Below are 27,294 nucleotides of genomic sequence, written 5' to 3'. Positions count from 1 at the left end.
ATCGTCCGGCAAGCTTGCCCAGTCAAGCTTCTTTCGCCAGCTTCTGCTGGGGTCCACAGATGCCTGGCTACATTCAGCACGCATTTTGCATCTCCTCTGGACTTCATTATGTATTGCCACTTATTTTCTGGCATGTGGAGGCTTTCACCAACCAGTACCTGCAAGACACGAAGTATTTTTTTCACCGGTACTCTTAACACTAAAGCACACTTGTATAAAACAGTATGGCATAGCTGAGAACCATCCATTTCTGATAAAACCCAACAATTTCTGTTCTGTACATCAGAAATGTTTTATAAAAATGGTGTTAAACTAAATCTCACCTTGAAATTGACCTTTCTGTAATGGGTACTAATACATGCAAGTGACTAACTTAACAAAATTTGCCCACCTTGCGTGAGCAAACAGTCATATTTTATAGTTCGACACTGCAATAAAGAAATCAACGAAGAAAGCAAAAAAAAAATGGTTCCAATAGGTGCAGTGCCGAGCAAAGAACAGTGAAAGAATGAGTTCGATCAATGAGGCCTCAAAAATTGCAAGCCTTGGAGTTTTTCACACATACGCCCGCGTACGACGCCGGTTCTGGCCGGGTCTCTACCGCTCTGTGCCTCATTATGTCGCAACTTGCCAATTGTGTCAGCGCCGGAAGAAACCTCCCCTGCCAACTGTTGGACGACAACATCCAATTGAAGTTCCCTCTGAACCTTTTCTTTCACGTAGGTCTTGACCTGCTCAGCCCTTTTCTGATGACAACTAGAGGAGGAACAAGTGGATGGCCGTCGCTACTGATTATGCGATATGCTATGCGATAACAAAGCTGTTGCCGACTAGTTGCGCAACTGACATCACTGATTTTCTCCTCCCCGATGTTATTCTCCACCACGGTGCACCTTGACAGTTACAGACCTGGCCACTCGTTCTTGTCTCGAGTTGTCGACGACCTCATCCACTCTGTGCACAAGCTGTCCACCACCTAACACCCACAAACAAACGGTCTTACAGAATGTCTCAACCCAACACTCGTAGAGATGCTGTCGATACACGTTTCCACCGATCACTGCAACTGGGACACGACGCTGGCCTACGTGACATTTGCATATAACTTGTCCTGACATGACACCACAGAATATTCAACCTTGTATTTTTTGTAATGGTTGTGACATTTAAACTATATGTCAGTGGCTGTTTAGGAAGGCTGACTTTTCTTGAGGCTCATGCGTGTTTACATTAGCACTCGACTATGTATGTGCACTAACGTTACTTTCCCGACACGTGGCATAATTGTTGATACAAACATGTCTTTTTTACCTGAAATTTCATTAGAAAGCACATCTATGCAGACAAAGTGAAAGAATTCGGCCTCACCTGTTCATTGACAACACAAAACAGCTCATCTGCTTGAGGTGGCCCTGTGTGTGCTGCAGCAGGCAAAACAGCACTGCCTGATGCAGTCGCCTCAACTGCAACCAATGGCAAAATTTATTGAAACATATAGTGGTCATGGCTACTAATTCAGCGCAGAAATCACAGGAATAAAAACAGACACATAGGCAGGCCAACATATATGCAGGAGTATGCACTGAAAGCCTGCCATGAAGTTACAATTTTAACTAGCTTAAAACTATGGGGTTTTATGTGCTAAGAGTATGATTAAATTATGTGGCATGTCACAGAGGGGGGACTCTGGAATAATTTGGACCACCAAGGGTTCTTTAACATGCACCTAAATCTAAATACACGGGTGTTTTCGCGTTTCACCCCTATCGAAATGTGGGTGCCGTGGCCGAGATTCAATCCCGTGACCTTGTGCTTGGCAGCGCAGCACCATATAGCTTTAACTTGCTTAAACCAGTGCTTTGTTAAAGGGAAGCTGCAGAGTTATCTAGAAAAAAAATGAGTGAAGAGCTGTACATAATGGTTTTCAACCCTCCGAATTCGAATATTGCATTGAAATTGAGCGAAAGAAAGCGGAAACAGATTTTATTTTGACAAAAAGTGCAGGAGCAGACTCAGGGCAGCTCACGTGCCTCGTTTCCGTTTGTTATTGGTCGGGCGCCTCGTGACGTCGCCAACGGTGTTCGTCCGGGACCGACCGCTACCACCACACATGAAGCACGGTGCAAGGTGGTTTGGCGCTGTGGTTTAGTGAGACGCTAATGGTAAATCTCGAGAGGTTGCGTTTCTCTGAGGAGTTCGGCGTTGCTCCCTACATGTACATAGCCAGCCTCTCCAAGTAGCAAAAGTAGCTGGTAGCAAGCAGTGCTTTCGACGCAAACGAAAGCGAAGTTTTAGCATATCCTCATGTTAGAAATGTTATTTGGCGAGTATGCTTTTTGCAAAGCTGTATTCAGTGATCCAGTTAGTTTGTTTCCGGGCAAACAACTGTACTGTTATGTTACTGCATGTCTCCTCATGGAACGTAAGCAGGGATGCGATCGTCGGCATTTGTGCGCTGCCCCAAAGCTGTCGGCAATATACACAGACGGTTTACATGGGGAAGTTTTCCACCTCTTGTAGCACGTGCAGTGACCTTCATCAGCGCGCCATTCGCACGCTACTCATAACCGGAGCCGTAAAGGCGGTGAATTCCGTCAGCTACGCGAGACAGCCGGTTTCTCTTTGTGCGCGAGCGGAGCGTCCCGGTGTGCGCTGGCTTTCGAACACATCCAAACTTTACACTTGCACTGCGTTATGGCAGCTGCATGTAGGCTGTTTCACAACATACATGCGAATAGAAAATTGACGGCGGTTTGCGACGAAACCTGCATCAAGGGTGGGAGATAAATATGTACCTTCTGTTCAGCGTGCTAACACGAAGGAGCTAGCAGTAAATCAAAATGCAGGTTTGGACAAGTTCGTGTATTCATAAGGTCTTCCAAGACCAATTACTAGTCCCCGTCCCGCCTTTGTGCATTCGTTTCCCCGACCTTTTCACGCTGCATTTAGAAAGCCTGCTAGCAGCAAGTCGTACTCTCACTCATCCACGCATTATTGATAAACTCTGGTAGTAAATGTCGTCACGGAAGTGATTAGAGCACAGCACTGTTGTTTTTTAGCGCTTGAAATTCTTTCGATTCACAGCAGCCTCCCCCTTAGCTGCAAACTTCTTGTCTTGCGGGAAGCACTGGAACATCGTCGCGGCTGCTGGTGTTCGTGCAACCGTAGGCTGCACAGAGCGCTGGCATGGTTGGCAATACCGTCAAATACCACTCTACATACACATAAACAAAAGAATGCAGGGTCGAGCGAAGCAAATTATGACGGCACGCATGCAGAAACAAGCGTGGTCAGGCACGGTCGGGAAGACTGCGAAGGAACGAAACACCAGTGCCGACGTCACTACGCCGCGGTTTCCAGTCTCCACTCGCATCGTCAGCAGCAGCGCGCGGCGCTCGACGGGGGGGGGGGGGGGGGGGGGGCAAAGCAACAGCGCAGTTTTAACCGGCGATTACGTTACTCCTAAGTGAAAAATCCCACCCAACATTTACCTGCATGGTTTATAGGATTCCCGCATCCGTATATGTGCGTCTTATTGAATTCGACAGACTCTTCAGCTTCCCTTTAAGCCACAGAATCACCACAAAAGTAGATCCTTTAATGCAGTTTTGCTTGGTGAAATAGTAGACACTTGTGCGCTTAAGCAGCAGGTATACCTTGTAATGTTGCAATTACTATACTAAGAAAATGAGGACAAACTTGCATAGTGTGCATACTCGCTATAACGGTGCATACTTAACAGTGTTCTGCAAAGCATTCATTGCACTAGTATATGTAACAGAAAGTTATACCCTGCCTCAATGTAACCATAGTTGACAAATAATATGTTCTCTAAATTAATTGCCACAAAAATGGTCCTTCACCACCAGCATCACTCCTCTGTCTCTAGAGGTTGGCCACTCAAAACAATCGGCAGACACGTGCACAGAAAAAAATATCTTGTAAGTGGTCTTTTGCTTTGTATCTTGACCAGTTAAAGTACCTGATGTGCTTTCTCCACTAAATAAAGAATAAAGCTCACTCACATGCAAGTCCCATCCTTGTTGTGGTTGACGAACCACTGCCGCCTTCGTCCATAGTGGTGGACTCGAGCACCCCTGCACAATCATAAGAAACTCTGAAAAACATTTTGCTTTGACAAGAGCTTTATGCACAGTGAAACCTCAACGTAACAAGCTATTTTCATTTACTGATTTTAGTTCCACTGAAAGCCATGTATTTCTTAGGCAATGTGCAAAAGTATTTTTGCGAAACAGTTTTAATCAAGTTTTTAGCCATCTGATATATGTGCTTGGAACTGAAAGGTAAATCCTGAAATGTCGACAGATGCAGAGGTTATTTGCGTGCATTCTTTCATATTGCTATGTGCTACTAGAAAATGATGTCCATCCTTGGATTTAGACATATCCACAAGCCGCAGTTGCTTGCTGATCAGATGGTGATTCGCCTTGTTTGATGTTGGCTGGATTCTATGGTGGCCAGTGTTTATTACCCTTGTAAACATTTTTACATATTTGTGCAGCCATGGGACAAGGAATGGATGACGAATGCCAACTAACAACCGAGTTTATTTATCGACAAATCATTATAAATGCTTGGTCATGTGGTGCGTACCAATAAATTAGGACATTCAAAATGTCTTTTTCTTTGCTATGCAGTATGACAGACATTTGGCTCACACACGAGGCACAATCTATGTACATGCGATGCCTCAGCTCTCTCAAGGCATGTTAGTTTGCCATTTTTGAACAGCATTGCGGTTTGGCAAAACGGGGCCGCATTGGCAGTGCCTACAATGTGCCGCCAGATTTGAGCCTGTAGAATTTGTAACAGCAGCATTCAGTCTGTTTATATTACATTTTGCGGCATGATAGCGGTACCGTGTATACCACCACTACTTAACACAAGACGAGCTGCCAAGTGCGTTTCATCTTACACAAAGTTGTGGATGCCTGCCCCGTTTTGTTGACCAGATTTCTCGTCCCACTTAGCTGATCTCACAGAAAAGACAACTCAGACCTGATATTTGTTACCAATTTTTTTCAGTCCATGTCCAACATCTCGTGTTTGCAAGGAGTAACGGCCAATTATTTTTTGTTTGTGCTGTTTTGGGCGATTGTCTTTCTCCTCTTGACAAGCCCTTCATAGAGATAATAGTAGATTTAGGAAAACTGTCCTTCTATAGCTGGCTTAGCTGTCGTGAAAAACTTAAATCGGCAACAAGGTGACAAGACTTCCCAAGAGCCAAAACTAAACATGCTGCATGTATGCTGCTTTTTAATAATTTTGAGTGTGCTAACCAGCCTTAAGATTTGAAGTTGAGATTCATTACATGTCCCAAATGTGAGCAGTACAAAGCAATATTGACTTACTCGTCTGCACGCTAAAAATTAGCATAAAGAGGCATACAGTCGCCGACCAATTTTTCGGACTCCAAAAATTAGGACATGCGCGATTATTCGGTCTGCTTAGCGGCACCGCCACTCTCCCCATAGACCATAATGTATAACAACTGCCGAAAGTTTGGACACCTTGCAACCTCTAGTCTGATTTTTCGGACACTCCTTGAGCGAATTCGATCGAGAGCACCATGCATGGCCTTTGACCGCTGCCTGGTTCGACTTGCTGAACGACATTTTTGTATTGAACTTTTGTATTTTGTATTGCTGCCCCACGAAGTGGCGCTACTGCAAATCGCCGCTCATCATCGTTTCTGCCCGGATAGAGTGGCTCTACAGCAGTTTCAGCTTAGTAAGCCATATCAAGACAATCCAGCATTTCTTCGCGTACGACGCTGCGAGTAGGCCACATTTTTCGTTTGTGCAACTGGTGTCGGCGTGGCGGCATGGTGATGTTTGCTTTGTGTGCTGTGTCGAGGTTGCGGTGATCCAACGTGGCATACGTAAACATCGCGTTAAGTGTTTAATGGCGCAGACAGCGCTGGGCAATGCCGGCAAGCGGTTTCCGGGAGGCCTGGGATTTGACGCCTACCAATGTGCTCCCTACTGACGCCGAATATATTCTGCCGAGACCTGCGCAGTGGTTGCATTGCAATTCCGGACACCGTCTCATTTGAGTTTCACAGCTGCTGACACTGCTGTACTGACATGCGCAGAACTCGACGAAGGGCGAGATCATTCCTCAGGTTTCTGCTGCACCGCCGGAGATGAGTCGGAAGATGACGTACCATGTGCTATGCTGCCGTCGCATGCAGAGCGTGTACAAGCAGCGACTGCTTTCAGCCACCTATAGTGACCGTACGACCCTCTCCAAGATTCAGGCTTATCTGATTGTGTGTAAACGGAACAGCGTGCAACAGCGCATTCATGATTTCTTCAAGCCTACTGCCGAGCCAGAACAAGTGCGTGGAAATCAAGAATTTTTTTTCTTAATCTGCTTTTTCGGATACCTGTTTATTCGGACATTTCCACAGTTCCCGTGAGGTCCAAATAAACGGTTTACAACTGTAGCTAGCTGCAACGTGCTTCGGTTTAGCTCTTGAAAGTCTTATCACCATGTTGCCAACTTAATTTTTCAGCGATAGCTAAGCCGGCTAAAGAAAGGTGGTTTTCCTAAATCCACTACTATTTCTGTGAAGGGCTTGTAAACAAGATAAATATAGGCACTTCCCCATAGCAGCAAAAAAACAAAAAAGAAGAAATTGCTGTTATTTCTTACACACGTAGGATGGACCATGGACTGAAGAAAATTGGTAACAAACATCAGGTGCGAGTTTCTTTTCTGCAAGAGATCAGGTAAGTGGGACGTGTAATCTGGTCAACAAAACTTGGAAGGTGTCGACAACTGCATCAGATGAAGCACATGGCAGTTCGTCTCGTGTTCAGTAGAGGTGGTATATGCGATATCGCTATCATGCAGCAAACAGTACTATAAATATACTGGATGCTGCTTTAATGTTAGTCTCAAGGCTTGTTCATGCTACCAACTTTATATCGACACTGACAAGAAAACGACGAGACATGACACCAGTGATTGGCCAACTAGTCGGCAGACAGTGTTAGTGGCACTGAGTGGCATTCGCATAAAAAGCCAACAAACACTGACACCAAAGATAGGGAAAATTACTTGTGCTTAATGAATGAAATAAAGAAACAATAAATTAATGGAAATGAAAGTGGATGAAAAAACTGGTTGCAAACGAAAAACGATCCCACAACCTTCGGATGCGAAGGTTGTGGGATCTCAATGTCTAGATGACGATAGTGCGGCATCGAGACATTGTAGTAAGCGGGTTATTTCACCATCGAAAACAGACAAAAGTTGACAGTGCAGCAGCTTCTCAGGGTTAAACCAATGTATTTGTAAGACCGGTATCATAATAACTTGGTTTGACTGTACATCATTTTTTCCAAATGAGAGAAAGTTGTATTTCTGCATGAAAGCATGAGGTATGCAGTTCTGTAAAGGAGTTTTCTTTCTTTACGTAACGGCAAACAGGTGTGCGTTACAATTGAGGGTGCGTTAGAATCAACTAAATGCGGTACTATCCACCTGGACTGTTTTAGCAATTTGGGAAGTTATTTTTACAACTGTAAGGACCTTCAAAATCTCAAATTACCAAAATTCACAATGTAATTACATTTTTCGCTGCAAGTGTGGCTTTACTATATTGAGGGTTAGGTGTATTAGTTCCATTGCTAGCCCATTCTATAGCAGATGCATGCAAGAGACGAGGTCACACATGCATTTCACAACTAAAATTAAGTCACCCCATGACGTATATAGTGGCTTTGCAAAACCTGTAAGCAGGTATCAATGTTTACAGAAAGTAAAAAGCAGGTTAGAGGAAAATGTACATTGACAGTGACAACAGTCGCAGACAGAAGGGTGCCATGCATTTGCAACACCCTTATTCTGGTCTGTTGTCTTCTACCTACACTTACTGAAGCTGTGGCACGGAAAGTGCAGTTTTCATGCTACATGAGATGGGTGGAGGAGGACTTTTTCTAGACCAACTTAAAAAATGGTGACTTCCTGCATTAGCTACACTCATCTGGACACTGTACATAAAAAATAGCCTAGCTACCAGTCAACCACACACTATGCTCGTCAAGTGGCATATGCACAACTTTTTTGAAACATGACTTGCACAGATAGGCACACAGAAAACAGATAGACACACAGAATAACAGTACCTTCATTCAAAGATGCCGCTGTGCAGACCACTGGGTCTGGCACTTCTGCAGCCTGGTGGCCCATGGTCACCGAAGGTTGGTCACCTTCTTTGGACTTGCTGCGAGCAATCTCTGCATTTAAATTTATTAATGCTGTGTTCAAATAACTGCCAGCAAAGCACTGTCATACACTTCAATTAGCAAAAAAAGTTCAATACTGTCTGCCACTGCTTCATAAATGTGAGGTACAGGTCATGTATTGAGCACACATATTTAGTAGATTCCAACAGGTATGCATCAAGAATGCACCCTCATGCAAGGGTACCAATGTAGGCTTGTTGGTACATCTTGACAAAAATGGAGTTAGAAACACAATTACACAAGAAGGCATGGTGGATACACAGGCACTACTATCATGCATGCATAAACATGCATTTCAAATGCTACTCGAATATCATGGCACACCTGCTATCCCACCAGTATCTATCAAGCGACGATCCACAATGGTGTTTATTTCCTTCACCGAGCTGAACTAAAGTACCTTGAGCATGTGTTACCAATAACCTATCTGCTCAGGTTCAGTTTATTAGGCCAGTGACTTCACAATTTCTGCCCACAATAACTTTGGTAGTAGCTTGAACTCGTAAACCAGGAGAAAATTCAGGAGTCGCCAGGTATGAATAAGGGATGTCTGCAGTGACCATAATGACAAATAACTAGGCACCAAGCAAACACTATGCTCGATGTAAATAATGAAAAGCAATGTTTATGTGTGAACTTCGTGTGAAAAATGCACCATGAACCAGCTGGGTACTATTCTGATTTCAATATTGCACTCTGTCAAACAAACTATTAAAGTCTGGGGTTTTACGTGCCAAAACCCTGACACGGTTATGAGGCATGCTATAGTTGGGGGACTCTGAATTTATTTTCACCAGCTGGCATTCTTTAATGTGCACCCAATGCATGGTACATGAGCTTTTTTGCATTTTGACCCCATTTATACGGGGCCGCCATGGCCAGGATTTTCTCCCATGCCCTCAGGCTTACCAGCGCAATGCCAAAGCCCTGATGCCACCGCGGCGGGCTGTCGAGCAAATTATGACCAAGAAGTGGAACATCAAAACCATAAGAAGCCAACAGGCAAGACACTAAAGGAAAGCATATGGGAAGTTTAGTTGTACATTTAAGTGCACCATAAAAATCATGAAATAAAAGGAAATTTCAACAGACAAATAAACAATGCGCCCCTGGTGGGGACCGAACTAACAGCCATTGCATTACATGTGCATTTAGCGTGCAAAAATATCCTGTATGCCTTCATTGGCTTTTTTGCCTGTTAGCTTGTTCTGGTTGTCATTAAGAAAGATCAAGCACCTCGGTTTCTTTTCTTGATCAAGTGGAACAACATGATGTTTGCTAAATCTGTGAAACCATTGTAGTTTCATCCCTTATGAATGCATGGACAATATGGATGGCAGTGCTGCGCCTTGTTGGCATTATAAAACAGTAGCTCATTATCCTCATGTACTTGGGGAATTAATAAATTGCCCACAATGATTTTCTTTACAATCCAGCAAGAGCATATCCTGATTAATTGAAAAGAAGTACCAGCAGCGCGACATCATTGGAAAGTGTGCTAATGCTGTACAGTGCTCATGGGAAAACTCAACATAAGCCATTAAGCACCACATTGTGGAAGCGAGGCAGGCAACTAATTTGTTAATGTGGCCACTATTTCTTGTTGTAACGTGATAAGGCTACTGAGAAATACATTATGTACTCACCAAATTTATCCAGCAGAGCTATGGTTCTTTTTTATTAAGCTCCTCTCCTTCTTTAAGTTGAGCTTCCGCAGCTCTGTTGCTTGTTTTTCAATCGTGGCTTTGAGTTCAGCCACCACGTCTTGTGGTGGCACACTGGCCTGAAAATTGAAGCAGTGCAAATAAATAAAATGCATCACTATATTCTACTGAGCAGTGTACTCCTGTCCATTTTGGCACACAACGTGGCTCCAAAAGAGTCCTTTATGTTCTGTTCATACCTTGTGCTGCGCCAAAATGCGTTCATGGAGAGCCTCTGTGGCTGCAACACGCTGTTTTTTTATTTCTCGTGGCGTTGGCTCCTTCTACAGAGGTGGGATAAGCAACAGAGGAAAAATTAAATGCTCCCTCAAGGTAAATACCTATAGATGAAATCCTATAAGCATACTTGAATTTGAAGCACTAGTTGCCTCATTCAGCACACTTTAAAGTAGCTAGGTATGCATGTTTGTGACTCGCCTTGCTTTAATAAAAAGAAGATGGTTGACCAGTGGTACAATCATACCTCTACCATTGAGCACCGCAGACTGGTGTTCTAACCGTTAGGCCACAATCACACGCATGCTTAAGTTTCAAAGCCAGCCTGCTCTTGAAACACTCGGCGCCTGCACCCCATGTCTTTTCCTCATCTTCTTTCCCTGCGACCGCTCACACTTATAGATGCCTTGTTGTACTGTACTTTCTCTGGGACTGGCCTACTTTTTTTAGTACTTTTTTGCAGCAGCTTACACTATGTAGAAACTATGCAGCATTGCACTAACTTCATGACTGCCTAGGCTAACCATATTTTACCATTTATTTGCCGGAATACAAATGCCATAATTTTCCAGACCCTGCATTACATAGCCTTAAGTATGATTGATTATATAACACAGTCCCTGATCATGGCACAATCAGTGCTTCTCTCAATTAGTTCACCCACTACCTCTATGTAGAAAACAATGATCGCCATGTCGTAAGGTCATGGCAAATAGCCGGCAATGGCCGATCATGCCGTTGCTGGCTCATGATCCTTTTAACACGGTTATCGCCATGCTTCTGTCACACATACACAGATACATGCTCACTGCCCCCACACACTACTGAATTTACAAAAAATATGTTCGTCCACCAGGCTTCCCTTTGTGGAACTCCAAACAAGGCTGGATAGCCAGGCACCTTGCCAAATGCTTTGCATAACATGAATTTTCACAGCAAATGGTATCTGCACAATTTTTTTTAGTACACAATTATTTCACTGGTATATTGCTTAACTCTGAACACCACATAAACAGCATGCAAGTGGTGGTATCGAGATAAAATGGCCAAGTAATGACTACACTATCATATTATTATAGCGCTTAGGAATACTCTGTGCTTGCGTGACGCCGGCAGCTCTCCCTGAACTTTTATCAGTCTGGGGAATGATTCCCTCATTTTCTTAAGTTTCGTGTTGAGGCCGTCCAGGGTGTCTAAAACCGAAACAGCAGCACAGTGTCAACAGTCACATTTAACTACAGTCAACAATACCAAGTGCATGCAGTTGCACACAGACGTACAAAAGAAAAATTAAGGATGCTGTTATCAGCTGAACACCATTATGACAATCTTCCTGCACAGCCTTGCACTAGAACGTGAGGCGTAAAAGTTTTTCGTGATTCGAGCTCACATTCCCAGGGAATGTGGCTGAAAGTTGGCTGGCCTCCACATCTCGGGCAAGAGCCCACGCATGCCATGAGGTAGGTTTTTTTTTTCGGAAAACCTCCTTTTACCTCATTTATTTTTCTTTCTTTCTTTGTTTATTAGGACATAAAACATACAGTCAAATATTTTCTCAGCCCGCCAAAGCAATGACGCTTTTGAGTGGGACTGGGCAGTGCTCTGGCCCAAATCGCACAGTCTTGTGCTCTAAGAACAGAGGAGCAATAGGAAGGGAGAAAATAAATGTACAATAGCAAATTAAATTTTTTGTATGCACCACAAATAGTAACCTGTCGTCCGCGAAAGCACTGCTGCTTTTATGCGGACCACTGTGTATTTGCATTCAACAAGGCACAACACATGGACACATTTTCGAACCCTTCTCACTTCCATGCCCTCACCCTGTTCCTTCATCGCTCGTCTAATTTCTTGTATTTGTTACTGCACGAGCCATAGTTTAAGCAAATACATATTGTTACGGGATTACAGCAGCAAAATAAATGTACAGCACATCTCTATATTTCATCATATATAGAAGTCAATGTGTTGGAAAAGTAGCAATCATCAAACACTATTGGAAAGTAAAAAAAGAACAAAATACACATAGAAATAACACAATACTCTAGTCTGTCTTATACAATTGCTAGCGAAAGTTCATCAGAAAATTCCTGCCACATATTTAACTTCTGCTATTCCCAGTCACTTGTCAGAACCGTGTGACGCACAAAATCTTTTATTTTCCTGAATGATGATACTTCGGGGACTTGTGTTTTATTGAAGTAGAACGGTATATAAAACGATCTGGTTCTTTTACCGTAGTTCGTGAATGCTTTAGCCCGAACGAATGTTTCAGTTTTGCGCAGATCGCGGGTTTTGACGTTTTTGTTGTAAATGATTCATCAAAATAATGCTTCGTAAGTATCACGGAGAGAAAAAGTTGCTTAACATCAAATATACTATGCTCTGCCATCAGCTCACTGTGGCCGGTGGAATTGCTGTTTGTTCCGTATGCTATATTATTCGTTATTTTTTGTATTATTCTATTTAACACGTTTAGCCTATATGGCGAAGCAAGTCCGTAGATCGTAATGTCATATCGTAATATGGTTTCCCCTAGAGCTGTATATGTGAGTTTTCTTAACCGAACGTCACATACTGATCTGATTTTGTACATGACTGCACATACTGCTCGGAGTCTTTTAGCTACATATTGTATGTGATGGACAAATGAGAAATATTCATCGAAAATAACACCAAGGTACTTTATTTTTGTGGCCTACTGCATACTTTGGCAAGAACATCCAATGCAGTATTCACTATGCAGGTATAGATGTGCAGTTAGCTGCACTTTTTTGTGCGGGCTGTGAAAGCAGATTAACTGTGTTTTTGCTTTGTTCACAAATATGCAGTTGTTCTCAAACCATGCCATTATTTTTTATATATCGTCCTGTATCAAAGTAACGCATTCATTAACATTGTCATGGGGTAATATTAAAGCAGTATCATCCGCAAATTGGTATATATTTGAGTTTAGCGCTAGATGGGCTAAATCGTTCACATACAAATTAAACAGTAGCGGGCGTAGTACGGATCTTTGTGGGACTCCATGCTTTATGTGTATTAACTCGCTGTCTATATTTTGAATTCGAACGACCTGATAACGATTTTTGAAGTAGTCTTTAAAAACCTCTATGAAAGGCCCGCGGAATCCTATTTGAGCTAATTTATCAAGGAGTATATCGTGATCTAGCGTGTCGAAAGCTTTCTTCAGATCTAAAAAAAGACCAATTACTATCTTATTTTCATCTATTTCACTGTTAACTACGTCTGCAATGTCCTCTAGTAGTGTGATTGTGCTTTTCTTGCAACGAAACCCATACTGTGAATTAGACAACAGATGAAACTTTTCACAAAAGGAAACCATGTTCTTGTGCATAAGCTTTTCTAGAACACACGAAAATGTCGGCAAGATTGCTATAGGTCTGTAGTTTTCGCACTGTTGTCTTTTGTCTTTGTTGTAAATTGGCCTAATCATAGCTATCTTCATTGCGTTGGGAATCTGACCCGTCCTAAAAACTTCAGAGTAAATATATAGCAGCACACTCTTCAAACAAGCAAAGTTGAAAAATATCTCACGAAATCTAATCCCATCATATCCTGGCATTCTAGTAATGGAAAATGACTTTATTGCATCCCAAATATCTAGAACAGTTACCTCACTCAAGTATGCAGAGTTGACGTTTGATTTGATTGGTATGTCACCTGTACCCCTAGGGGAATTTTCCTTAAGTTTCTGAACAGCATTAGCAAAGCAGTTATTAAATTCGTTTGCTATTTCATCCATTTGTCTTCTGGGGAAATTGTTTCTTATGGTTTCGTCTATGTTGCGTTTCGTTTGTCTGCCTGTTAGGGAGTTTGGTATGTTCCACGATTTTCTTAAATTAGATTTACACTCGTTCAGCCTATTACTATAGTATTTATTCCTTGCTAGCCTTAATGAAGCTGTTAGCTTATTTCTTGTTTGCCTAAATTCTTCTCTTAACTGCACGTCTGATTGATTAGCCCTACTTCGGCGCCACAACTTTTCTTTGATGTAACTTAACTCTTTAATTTCATTAGTAATCCATGGTTTCTCGATTTTCCTTTTTTTCGTAGTAATGATCTTTCGGCTTTTATCATAAATTGATTTAAATATGCCAGTTAGCTTCTCGTATGCTTGTAAGTGATTTAGTGTTAATAAGGAGTCCCAATGATATTCCTTAATTAATCTATCAATCTTCTGGTTATCGAAGATGTGAAATTCCTGTTTAGTTTCCGCACGTGAATTCGTTAAGTCTTCACTAAATATTGTGAGAGCAATGAAATAATGGTCAGCAACTTTTTCTTTTACAATACTTGTTACAGGTTGCATGCTAGAAACGCGTTAGTATGCGGTCAATACATGACGTGGTAAGTTTGTTCCCTAAGAATTCTTCTCGTGTAATTCTTGTGATGTTATTTTCCAAGCCGTAACTTGAAATGAGAGTCAAATAGTCGCTGACATAATTTTTAGTAGTAGAAGAAGTATCTATGTTGAGATCACCTACTAGAATTATGTTATCTTTTTTTTCTCTAGTGTCATTAAGAGATGCTGCAATTCACCCAAAAGTATGCCTATATTTCTGCCTGGTGGCCTGTAGATAGCGCAGATTATGAATGATGCACGTGCACATTCGACTGATAACAGCAGCATCTCTGCTTCTTTGATAGTTATGGTCAGTTTTTCGCATAGCCAATTGTTTCTAACGTATATTATAACACCTCCTCCTTTTCTCTCGTGACGGCATACCGAAAATTGTTCAAAATCTTTTATTTGATATAACGTAGCATTGGTTTCGTCTACATTCACTTCGGTCAGGATAATCACATCTAAGGAGTCTTTATATGGCTCCAAATAAAGCTCTAATAGATCCCAACGTTTGTGTATGCTTCTGATATTAATATGAATCAGATCAAGACATGCAGTTTTTCCTTCCTCGCAGGTGTATCTCTGGCGGTAATTTACCCAGTCTTTAATTGTGTTAGATTCTACTTCCATGCCTACGTCATTTTAGATAAACTCGCTTCATTATCAATTCTGATAACACCGGCTCCTTCTTGTTTCCTTACGAATACTTTGCCATTCTTCACCCACGCGAACTTGCACGACTTTTCTTTAGCTGCATTCTTAGCCATCCACAACAACTTCCTTGCATATGATGTCAGGTTTTCATTAATGAAGATTTTATCGGACTTTAGCTGATGTTTCTTGGCTAGCGATGCATCTCTAATTGAACTGTTAGAGAACCTAACCAGTATAGGCGGAGTTGCCCCTTTCCGAACTCTAATTCTGTGAATTGCCTGTAGTTGTCCGTCCATTGGCTTAGTCAGACCCAATTTGGCTGCACAATTGTTCAAGATATCTCTGAGGTTTTCATTGTTTGACTGAGGTATTCCGTGAATTTCCATATTACTTCTCCGAGAGTACTCTTCTAAGCTTTCAATCGTTAGTTTGATCTGCGCGACCTCATCTGCCAGACTGTCTGATTTCGCACCTAGGTTCACGGTTGTCGTCTGTAGATTTTTAATCTCTTCCTTTTGTGTTTGAATAGCATTCAGTAGCGTGTCGTACTGCGAAGAAATGTGTTCCAGTGAACCCTCCATTCCTACAATTTGCTTATGCTATTCCTCCAGTTTAAACAATGTGTCATTATGTTTCAGCATTTGTGTCTCATCAGTTTTTTCTAATTTTGCTAGGCGTTCCATCATATCGCTGAACTTCGACGACAGTGACTCAATTGAAGCCTTGACATCGTTCAATGAAGGCTCTTTCATCACTGCCTTTTCATTCTCGTTTTTATGCTGTTCATGCGCTATCTTGTGAACCCGAGTGTCGGCCGCTTTGCAAGTCTGACATGTCCAAGAATCAATGTCAGAGTCGCTCATGCTTTTATAGGCAGTTTTAGGTACTCCTGCGCATTTACCTATATGGTACTTATTATGGCATAGACCACATAAAATTCCATCGGATGTAAGAGCCTTCATGCAAACAAGACAATCAGGGTTGTTCTCCATTTCTCTCGCGTCAGCAAAGTCAAAGAGCGAAACAACAGTACAAACAAAGCAGAAGTGCAGTCCAGCAACGCCCCTTTGATTAAAACAAGCGAGATAAACAAAATTAAGAGTTCATACCTAAAAAAGAGACACAGCGTTTCTTTCCGTCAGCGCCGTTCAAGGCCCCGCTGGACTGCAACGATGCGATGATCCGCTTCTCTTTTATAGCGTGAAGGGTCCCGGTTGTCACTTGCTCATTCGCTGCCGATAATGACGTCATCGGGTCACGATGATCACCGCATCTTTTGTTGCTGCTTGCCGTGCCGTATCTCGTTCCCGTGCAGGGCCTACGGATTGTCTAAAAAAGAGACAGCGTTTCTTTCCGTCAGCGCCGTTCAAGGGCCCCGCTGCACTGCAACGATGCGATGATCCGCTTCTCTTTTATAGCGTGAAGGGTCCCGGTTGTCACTTGCTCATTCGCTGCCGATAATGACGTCATCGGGTCACGATGATCACCGCATCTTTTGTTGCTGCTTGCCGTGCCGTATCTCGTTCCCGTGCAGGGCCTACGGATTGTCTAAAAAAGAGACAGCGTTTCTTTCCGTCAGCGCCGTTCAAGGGCCCCGCTGCACTGCAACGATGCGATGATCCGCTTCTCTTTTATAGCGTGAAGGGTCCCGGTTAGCACTTGCTCATTCGCTGCCGATAATCACGTCATCGGGTCACGATGATCACCGCATCTTTTGTTGCTCCTTGCCGTGCCGTATCTCGTTCCCGTGCAGGGCCTACGGATTGCCTAAAAAAGAGACAGAGCGTTTCTTTCCGTCAGCGCCGTTCAAGGGCCCCGCTGGACTGCCAGCGGGGACCTTTTGTGGATGGCAAGTTTCAACCGTAAGTGCAGGCATGTACTCGTTTGCGGGCAGTACCACTCATATGCTTCCCTTATACTTAGGTGAACGTGTGGCAGGAGGTACACTTTCTCTACACTGGTGTTCTAGGGCATCCTGGGGAGTGAGGGGCACCGGTGGTGGGTGGAAGGTGCCTGTATGGGGGACAGTAGCTCGGTAAGCAATAGCTGTAGCAGCACTGTCCACTGTCTGTTCCAGTAGCTGCAATGTGTCCCAGGCACCATGTGATACTGTGTTCCTGGTTTATTGCTGCACCTAAGGGGCAGACGCCACATGCAGGAATGCAGGCGCTACTTAATAGCACGCTATTTGCGAGTCCATGAGGATAAATGATCCTTGCTTCATGCCTTCTTTGGTTTTGATTGCGAGGGCGATGGCTGAGGCGTCTGCCATGTTTGCCAAGCTGGACTTGGCTGAGGCACAGGTGGATATACCTAGCCTACGGTCCGAGCCAACGGTGGTCTATGAAAAGCCATGTGTGCGCAGTGGACCGTGTCCGTGTAAAGTGTGTCTGGGTCCATTTCGTACTGTTTTGCAAGTTGTCTGGCCATTGCATCGCGACGCGTACGGCAGTACAAGGCATTCATGTTTTGGCACAGGCGCGGTGTGGATTTGGGGACGAATATTGGTAGTTCCGTATTGCTGTGCTGTGGCCACATGGGATACCCGAAGCCATGTAGCACCTTCCTACAGACATTCTTGTTGAGACATGAGGGCCGCGATCCTCAGCTCTTCAAAGGTCATGTAGATTCCTAAGGCGAGAAGCCGATCCGTGCGTGTGCCTGTTGGTACTCCGAGAGCAGCCTTGTCCGAGAAGGCTTAAGATAAAAAGCATGCATGTCGGCATTGCCTTTTATGAAATTTTTCGCGGGCTGCCATTCTCAATATTGTTAGGAATAATTTTGTAACGGATGGAAGACCTGGTATAAGCAACCTTAGCGATAGAATGTTGTGACAATATAAACCGCTTATACTACATGCCATATAGCATGGCATATAGCATACATGTACTTAAATATATATGAACCTCCCGACGAAATCGACGGCAATTCGCTTGGAGTGTCCATATAATTGCTATCGCAATACAAATTTAAAATATCTTTTTGCAAACAGATCTTGAGACCTGTTTGGAAACAACCTTTAGGCTCAGGAATTAGGCCTTGACGCGGATGTCTTGGACATGCAAAAATAGTAACTTCCTGTGACAACTGCTTTGCATCTGTCTACGTATGCATCAACACTTCGAAAAGCAGCTGTTAAAACACAAATAGGCTCAAGATGTGTACGTCCATCCGTTGTGATGATGTGATAATGTCAACGACGCACGCGGCGCACATTTGCTCAACATCAACGCAAGCATACAATACCGTAGTGCACATGTGACAACACATTTGTGTCCTGTGATACTATGCTAACACTGGACATACTAATGCATGTCAGGCACTCCCTAATCTCATAAAAGTGAGGCACATTGCCGCTTTCGAACGAAATTTCTGCAAGGCCCCATTATGAAGCCCAACGATAGTTTTTGCTAGCTTCGCAGTTTCTGGTAAAGATAACCGTGGACCAAGAAAGCGTTAGATAGACAGCCAGGCATCGACGGAGACTACAGAAGACGCAAAACTTGCCCAGTGTAACAATATAAACATAGGGAAGCAAGGCTTACTTACCTGCCAGGGCATGTACAAAGGCCGGGTAGTAGCCTTCAGTAGCGCCGTCTTCACTACACCAGTGTGCCTGGACTTCTCTTGACTTTGAGAAGTCTTCTTCGTCCTCTGGCTCGAACGACTTTATGAGCCGCACAGGCAATATCGCGCGGTAGTTGTCGCGGTATTTTACGTAGGCAAGCATTTCTACACGTGGCAACAGCAACAACGGCGCCTCAACACACACCTACACGGCTACGGCTACCACCACGGAGTGGCTACAACTTTGTCTCCGCCCGCGTACAACGTCACAGACACCCTACAACGAAAGGTTCCTGTAACTTCCTGTACTTTGCTGTGGCCTTGCCGTCCTAGCTTAAATAGTTCATGAAAATAATATTAATAATATCGACTGATGTGTTAACCTCCAAAATTTGCCTTAGACCGCACCGGCAGATTTCGGAGGGCATGTTCGATCGGTTTCTGTTTCGTTGCGCGAAATCGCTCGCGCGCATTTTGGGATTGGACGCAGCACATGTACATGTCGGTGAGATTATTGGCCATATGAGGAGTAAAATACAACCACAGGTTAAAAAAAATTAAGGGCAATATAAACGTGTGTAACTCCTCGTTTGTTCATGCCCTTCACTTTCATCATACGCCCATAAATTCGCTGGAAAGGCTCTTGTGCTCGATTTTGGGTGACCATTTAGTTCGTCCCAACGCCTCACATGCATGACTATATAGCTTGATTATTTGTATTCTCCTTGTTTGTAAAGGTGTGCCGCTTATGAAAGTGCGCCGATTGCCTTTTTGCTACACTCATCTTCCTCTCATCCTGTACGTATCTCTTAAATCATTTTTTCAATCTCCTCGCGCAGGCAAGTAAACCGGAATACCTTGTTTTGAATTCATCCCTTGGGCCCAGATAATAAGGCTACAATAATGTAACATCAAACAATGGGCATGAAGTCTCATCGACTTTGCGTACGTCGGGTGCGTGCTTTCATGGACGCGTCCAATCGGCAGCTAATGTTTATCCGCTACAAACTGTAGGACTTTTTTCCGCTCTTGGTTGCGTCTTAACTTCACAGAATCATGTTTACTTGTTTTAATTTCCGTTACAAAAGTCACAATGTTAGCGATATTAATTGTAATTTTGTTCTTGAACTATTGCACATCCATTAGTTCAGTTATTGTACATTTCAGTTTTGAGTTTAACGGGCCGGGATTTCTGTTTCGAAAAGTGTGAGTCAACTGCGGCTCCTCTCTGCGTCATCATTCGTTCACGAAACATAGTCAACGCTGATACCTGGCAAAGGGATATGTAACAACACTATCGAAGCTTGACACCGCGAAGGTCATGCACGGAATAATTAAGTGCAGATAAAAACGATCTTTTTTTTGCTGCGACACGGATGCTTCAGGCGCAACAACGCCGTCGGCGTGATGTCCCCACTACTGACGTCCTCTGGCAGTGGTCCCACTCGACGACGCATGGGGCACTCCCATGCGGAGAGGACCTCCATGCAGAGACCGACACCACTTGGCTCCAAGGAAGCAGCGAAGTGAACGCATCGTCAGTGCACTAAGATAGGCTAATAAAATTAAAGGTAAATCGCCTCGATGTCGCTTTCCATGCTCTGCTAGCATATGAACGTATGTTTTCCGCACCTGCTCAATCGGTTGCTGCATCCACTGCTGTGAGCAGAATGGGCACGCAGCTAATGGGACAATTAAGCTTTCTAATTAACCTGATCTGTACATTTCACTTGGCGTCGCGATTGTTTCCCACCGTGCGCGAATTAGATCAGCATACGCCACAGGCAACGCCCCTCCCTCTCCTCGACCATATCGCTTCATGAGACCGTGCTGAGCCTGCTAGAGCGCTTAAAAGCAGGCAATAAATGCCATTGAAGCAGGATATATATGACCTTGTGTACTGTGCCACGCCAAATTGGCGCGTGCCTGCGTGTATATACAGCGATGAGCACAGTTAGGGTGAACACGCGAGCGCGTGGCCGACGGCACTGTTAGCGCCGCGTCACGGCAATCGCTGGAAGCATTGCACATGCGCAGTATGCGCTCTGCGAAAGAATATTTCCACCGCGCGCACCACGTCACTGGAGACGCTCGTTCGTCGTCTGCTAGCCGCATTTTTGTCTGCTGAGCTGACACTTTCAGTACTTGCTGGCCCATCTGGCAGAAAATGTGGTGCGTCAATGAATAAATCAGCATAAGACACTTTGTGTTTCAACTGTTTATTGAACTAAACTGGAAGCTCGCAGTGTAAGTGGAACAGACGTACTACAGGGAAATAAAACATTAGAATTTCTAGAACCGAGTCACGTTACCACTGACAGCAACAACTGCCGCTGTACTGGACGGTAGCGAGTCATAAAGTGCCTGCACATATTCGTGATTGGCCTTTAAGCTTTCCCACTCGTGGCTGACTGCGGCCCACAACTGGTCGGAAGTCGCCGAATGAAGGGGCTTTCTTGCCAAGGCAGCTTTCAGGCGGCCCCACACGTTTTCAATAATATTAAGGTCCGCCCCTTTCGATGGCCATTCCAATACGGGTATGTGCTGCTCTGCCTGGAAGTCCTTCACAACCCTGGCCGTGTGGATCGGCGACCGGTCTTGCTGGAAAAGATAGTTGCCGTCGGGGAATAAACTGCTCGCATATGGCAACAGCACATCGTTCAAAATACTGCAGTATTGCTGAGACGATAAGTGCCCACGTATGCGGTGTAATGGTCCTAAACCATATTGCGAAACCGCACCCCACACGCTCACACTTGCTCTCCCGCTGGTAGAGACGCGTTGCACGTTGTCTGGATCGTTCCTGCATGGCGTTGTTAAATAAAGTAAGAAACCCACTCTTTAACGAAAAAGTTTACGTTACCGTGTTCGTGGCTGTCTCCACACAAGCACTCTTTGGTCTTGTCGCGTCGAAAACGCGGACTCGTCCGAAAAGAGGACACGTCCCCAGTCTTCGGTTGTCCACGACACGTGCTGCTCAGCGAACTGCCGTCGTGCTTCCCTGTTGGCAGCCGTAAGTAGCGGCTTCTGTGCTGCGACGTAACTGCGAAGGCCTGAACTACGCAGGCGACGTCGAACAGTAGTGTCCGAAACGTCTAAATCCAACTCCTCGCAAACTGCTGCGGCAGGCAAAAAAGGATTCTCGACAACAGCTGCAATTATGCATGCATCTTCGTCATCTGTGGTAGCCCTAGGACGAGGTGCACGTGGCGCATCCCGAATGCGACCTTCGTTCTTATATGCCTGAATTATTCGGTTCACAGTCTTGAGAGGCCTACCTACTAAAGGGCCGATGTATCGCTGGGAATAACCTTTTAGTGAAAGGTCAACGATAGAGCCTCGTTGATGATCCGGAACTCTGGCCATAATAGCATGTGGTGACAGACTGAACGTCTGCGGTAGATGCTCGGTGTTTTATATGCTGCATTTGCATGCGGAACAACTCTGAAGATATCAGTCACGCCCCACATAGCTATGTGCGTTTTTTTTTCAGTTTTGTTTTCTTGAAGCACTTTGGATGCCGAAAGTATCAGCTCATAAGGCAAAAGTTCCCCTAGCAGACGATGGACGGGCCGCTCCAGTGACGTGATGCGTGCGGTAGAAAGACAGCCTCGCTACACGTGTACTGCGCATGTGCAGTGCTTCCAGTGATTGTCGTGACGCGGCGCCAACAGTGTCGACGGCCACGCGCTCGCGTGTTCACCCTAACTGTGTTCATCGCTGTACGTAGAACATCGTCCGAGGAGCCCTTTGGGCAAAACTGCTTATATTTTTTGTTAATTACCTTCGTACGTGCGCACACACACCCACACATCGTTATTTTTTTTATTTTTGCATTGCATAAGTCGATCAGACGAATTAAGGAGTGCGCAGCCACTGAGTTAATGCGAATTATATCGCCGGCCGTGCGGCCGGGCCATGCTGCGTGTCCCCAAATTTCTCTGAAAATATAGCTCTCTTAAGAGCTTCAAACACATATGAGTCCATATATATATATATATATATATATATATATATATATATATATATATATATATATATATATATATATATATATATAGACCCCCGCAGGGGCGCCTGCGTCAGCAGGCGTTTGGTGTGTTGCGACACCACGTACCCGAGCACATGGGGGTTGGACCCTCCCGCGTGTAGCCGTGCGTGGCATAGCCGTGTCTGGGGAAAAGGGGATCCTGGGGGTTGAGCCAATGCCGGGTGTTTGGACCTTTACGGCCCCTCGGCAACGGCAACACACCCCTTTGGCCTCGGCTTCACGTAGGCGGCACCCCCGGACTGACCCACCCGGGGGAAAGCGGCAGTCGCCTTTTCCTGTCCTCCTCTCCAATCTTCGTCTTTCTCTCTCGTCTTTTTCATCTTTCCTGTCTTCTCATCACTTCTCCTCAGTTCCTAGTTTCTCGGCGGCAAGGGTTAACCTTGTGTAGCTAGCCAGCCTTGGTTATGCTGTATTTGGTTAAGGCAGCGATGTACGGCTGGCGTTGGCAGGGTTTCTATAGCAGGAGCTCCTGTCGCGTCCCCCAGTTGGGCTCCATGGTGGGTGGTCGGCATCGCGGCCGAAAACCCAACTGTACTTATGGAAAACGCTTTTCCTAAACTCCCTGATCGCCCTCAGAAACGAGGGCGCACCGAAGAAGTCTTTCAGTTTTTCGGACGGCAAGTCCACAATTTTCCTCGTTTTCACGTAATCCACGCAGAAAAACCAGCTAAACAAGTACGAACAATCTCCCCGTTCTTAGTATCTAAGTCCCTTACCGAAGTTTTTGGCCCAGGATATAAGGTGTCGAGGATGGCTAGCGGTGACCTCCTCTTGGAGCTCCGCGACCAGAAGCAATTTGAGAAGCTGCCACAGCTAGTATCATTTGAGGAGACCCAAGTAGTAGTAACCCTGCACCGCACGATGAATACCTCCCGCGGCGTTGTCTCGGACGATGATTTGCTGGAGCTCACTGAGGCTGAGCTCTTGGAGGGCTTCAGTGAACAAAATGTTATAAATGTCAAAAGAATCAAGATGAGGCGAGATGGTAAAGAACTTGCGATTAAACACCTAATACTGACCTTCAATTCAAGTGTCTTGCCCGAGTCAATCGAGGCCGGGTACATCAAGCTCCGTGTAAGACCATACGTGCCAAATCCCCTCCGATGTTTCAAGTGCCAGCGTTTTGGCCACAGTTCGCAGAGCTGCCGAGGCCGCCAAACTTGTGCGAAATGCAGCGCGCACGAACTGTCCTCTGAAGCTTGTGAGAATGCTTTCCACTGTGTAAATTGTGATGGCGAGCATGCCGCATACTCGCGGTCATGCCCGTCTTGGAAGAAAGAAAAAGAAATAGTAACAATCAAAGTAAAAGAAAACATATCATTCAAAGAGGCACGCAGGCGGGTTGCATACCTTCCTAAGGCCAGCTTTGCCGAAGTGGCGCGTCAGGGGGCAGCGTCACAACGGCCTCCGGCGGCTGTGCGACCCACAAGCCGTGAGTCGGCAGTTACGCCATCTGCCCCCGCGGCGGTTGCAGCTAGCGCTGCTCCGTCTACCCAGCAGACGGGGCCACCGACCCCGAAGGTGGGCGCAGCCGAGGCTGCCCCACCCTCCCCCGCCCCTTCTAGCGCTGGCAACAGCCGGCGCACCCAAATTCCTCAAAATGCCCCATCGACCTCCGGGCTGGTGGGCGCAGGGGTCTTGCCCTCCAAGGCGGCACCCTCCCTGACATCTCGCTCGCAAGAGCACGTGTCCGGCGCCTCACTAGAGGCAATGGACACTACACCAACCCTCAAGGCGCACCAAGCGCCTAAGGAGCGGCGAGGCTCCCTCGAACGCTTCAGAAAAAGCAAAACCCAGGTTACAGGGCCTCGAAAGAGCTCTGTAATCTAAGGCATCACTTCCGTTTCCGTAAACACAGCACCAATTTACTTTAAAAATGAATACACAAATAATTCAGTGGAATGTCCGAGGTCTTCTTAGAAACCTTGATGATGTCCAAGAACTCATCTACCAACACAATCCAAAAGTGCTGTGTTTACAGGAAACACACCTAAAATCAAAACACACAAACTTTCTCCGACAGTATATAAGTTTTCGCAAAGATCGCGATGATGGTGTCGCATCATCGGGCGGCGTTGCCATTGTCATCCATAAAAGCATTGCGTGTCAACCTTTACAGCTACAAACGGCCCTTGAAGCCGGGAGGGAGGTGTTGCAATTGTAATCCAAAAGAGCATAGCATGTCAACATTTACAGCTACGAACGGCCCTTGAAGCGGTGGCGGTTAGAGTTGTTTTGCTAAACAAACTTATCACTATTTGCTCGATTTATATACCCCCACACTACAAACTATGCAAACATGAATTTCAGTCCTTCATAGATGAATTGCCAGAACCTTATGTTGTACTTGGGAATTTCAATGCGCACAACTGCCTGTGGGGCGACTCTCGTATAGATGCGCGAGGTCGTCTTGTTGAACAGTTCCTTTTTTCTTCTGGTGCGTGCCTTCTGAATAAGAAGAAACCCACATATTACTGTCTTGCAAACAATACCTTTTCTTCAATTGATCTGAGCATAATTTCCCCGTCCATACTGCCTGAACTCGAATGGGCAGTCACGAACAATCCTTACGGAAGCGACCACTTCCCCATACTATTAAGAACACTTAAAGAAAACGAATATCCACCACAGGCTCCTAGGTGGAAGATTGACACAGCAGATTGGGAGAAATTCCTAAACTCATCTAGTATATCATGGGATGATATGCCCTCGTTAGAAATTGATGCTGCTGTGCAGTATTTTACAGCCGTGATAATAGATGCCACATGTAAATGTATACGTGAAGTAAGTGGCTCGGCATGCAAACGGCATGTCCCATGGTGGAACGATGAATGCAGAATCGCTCGTAGGAATCAGAACAAAGCGTGGGGGCCGCTACGCGCCTCCCCCACTGCGGAGAATCTTATTAACTTTAAAGAAGTAAAATCACAAAGCAGGCGAACCCGCCGATAGGCCAGAAGAGAAATCTGGCAAAAGTTTTTATCGGGCATCAACTCTTATACAGAGGAATCGAAAGTCTGGAACAGGGTTAACAGGATAAAAGGTCGACAAACTTATTCACTCCCCCTGGTAAACACACAAGGCGATACCCTGCTTGAACAAGCAGACTCACTTGGGGAGCACTTTGAGAGTGTATCAAGCTCAAATCATTATTCGCAATCATTCCTGAAATATATACAAATAGAAGAATGCAAGGCACTCATCAATAAATGCCGACAGAATGAACTGTATAATTGCCCTTTTAGTGCTGCCGAGTTGAAAGCGGCCTTGAGCGCATGCAAGAGTTCCGCACCAGGATCTCATAGAATCATGTATGAAATGCTCAAAGACTTACACAATGACACGCAACTTACACTACTTACAGTTTTTAACACTATCTGGGACACAGGGTACCTCCCGACCGCATGGAAAGAAGCCATTGTGGTCCCTGTTTTAAAACAAGGCAAAGATTCTTCCTCAGTGGCAAGCTACCGCCCGATAGCCCTCATGAGTTGCATGTGCAAGGTATTTGAAAAAATGATAAATCGGCGACTCATCCATTTCCTCGAACAGAACAAAATGCTTGATCCCTATCAGTGTGGCTTCCGAGAAGGGCGCTCCACAACTGACCGTCTGGTACGTATTGAAGGAAATATCCGGGACGCCTTTATACATAAACAGTTCTTCTTATCGATATTTCTCGATATGGAAAAGGCGTATGACACAACGTGGCGATACGGGATCTTGCGAGATTTATCGGAAATGGGCATTCATGGTAGTATGCTAAACGTAATAAAAAGCTACCTGTCCAATCGCACTTTTCGGGTAAAAGTTGGCAATGTCCTGTCACGTCCTTTTACACAAGAGACTGGTGTACCCCAGGGTGGCGTGCTCAGTTGCACACTCTTTATTGTTAAGATGACAACACTTCGTGCATCCTTACCGCCGGCTATATTGTATTCCGTCTATGTGGACGACATTCAAATTGGTTTCAAATCCTGTAACCTCGCAGTGTGTGAGAGCCAGGTACAGCATGGTTTGAACAAGGTGTCAGGGTGGGCAGAGAAAAATGGATTCAAAATTAATCCTCATAAGAGTTCTTGTGTTTTCTTTACAAGGAAGAGAGGCCTGGTTCCGGACCTCTGCTTAGAAATGTGTGGACAACAGATACTTGTAAACAAAGAACACAAATTTCTAGATGTCATACTTGACCACAGGCTCACTTTCGTCCCCCACATTAAACATATTAAAGAAAAGTGTCTAAAAACAATGAACATAATCAAACTTCTATCCCAGACTACGTGGGGTAGTGACAGGAAGTGCTTAATGAATCTCTATAAAAGCCTCATTCGATCACGACTAGACATTGGCGCCGTAATTTATCACTCTGCCGCCCCGAGCGCACTAAGGATGCTAGACCCAGTCCACCATCTAGGAATCCGACTGGCCACTGGCGCT

General features: G+C 44.9%; 1 protein-coding gene across 1 annotated transcript; it reads right to left on the bottom strand.

Annotated features, from left to right (window-relative positions):
• Positions 1 to 901: 901 nt before the first annotated feature.
• Positions 902 to 19,374, bottom strand: LOC135899190 (uncharacterized). The gene is made up of 7 exons (XM_065428450.2): positions 18,789 to 19,374; positions 17,810 to 17,936; positions 9,923 to 9,948; positions 8,157 to 8,267; positions 4,026 to 4,115; positions 1,369 to 1,463; positions 902 to 976 (listed from the first exon to the last, which is right to left on the bottom strand). The coding sequence occupies exons 1-7, from the start codon at positions 18,967 to 18,969 to the stop codon at positions 902 to 904; spliced, it is 705 nt and encodes a 234-aa protein (XP_065284522.1). The 5' UTR covers positions 18,970 to 19,374.
• Between the last annotated feature and the right edge of the window lie 7,920 nt (positions 19,375 to 27,294).

The sequence above is a fragment of the Dermacentor albipictus genome, chromosome 5 (assembly GCF_038994185.2).
Source record: "Dermacentor albipictus isolate Rhodes 1998 colony chromosome 5, USDA_Dalb.pri_finalv2, whole genome shotgun sequence".
Classification (NCBI taxonomy): Eukaryota; Metazoa; Arthropoda; class Arachnida; order Ixodida; family Ixodidae; genus Dermacentor; species Dermacentor albipictus.
This window is presented reverse-complemented; position numbering and strand designations above follow the sequence as displayed.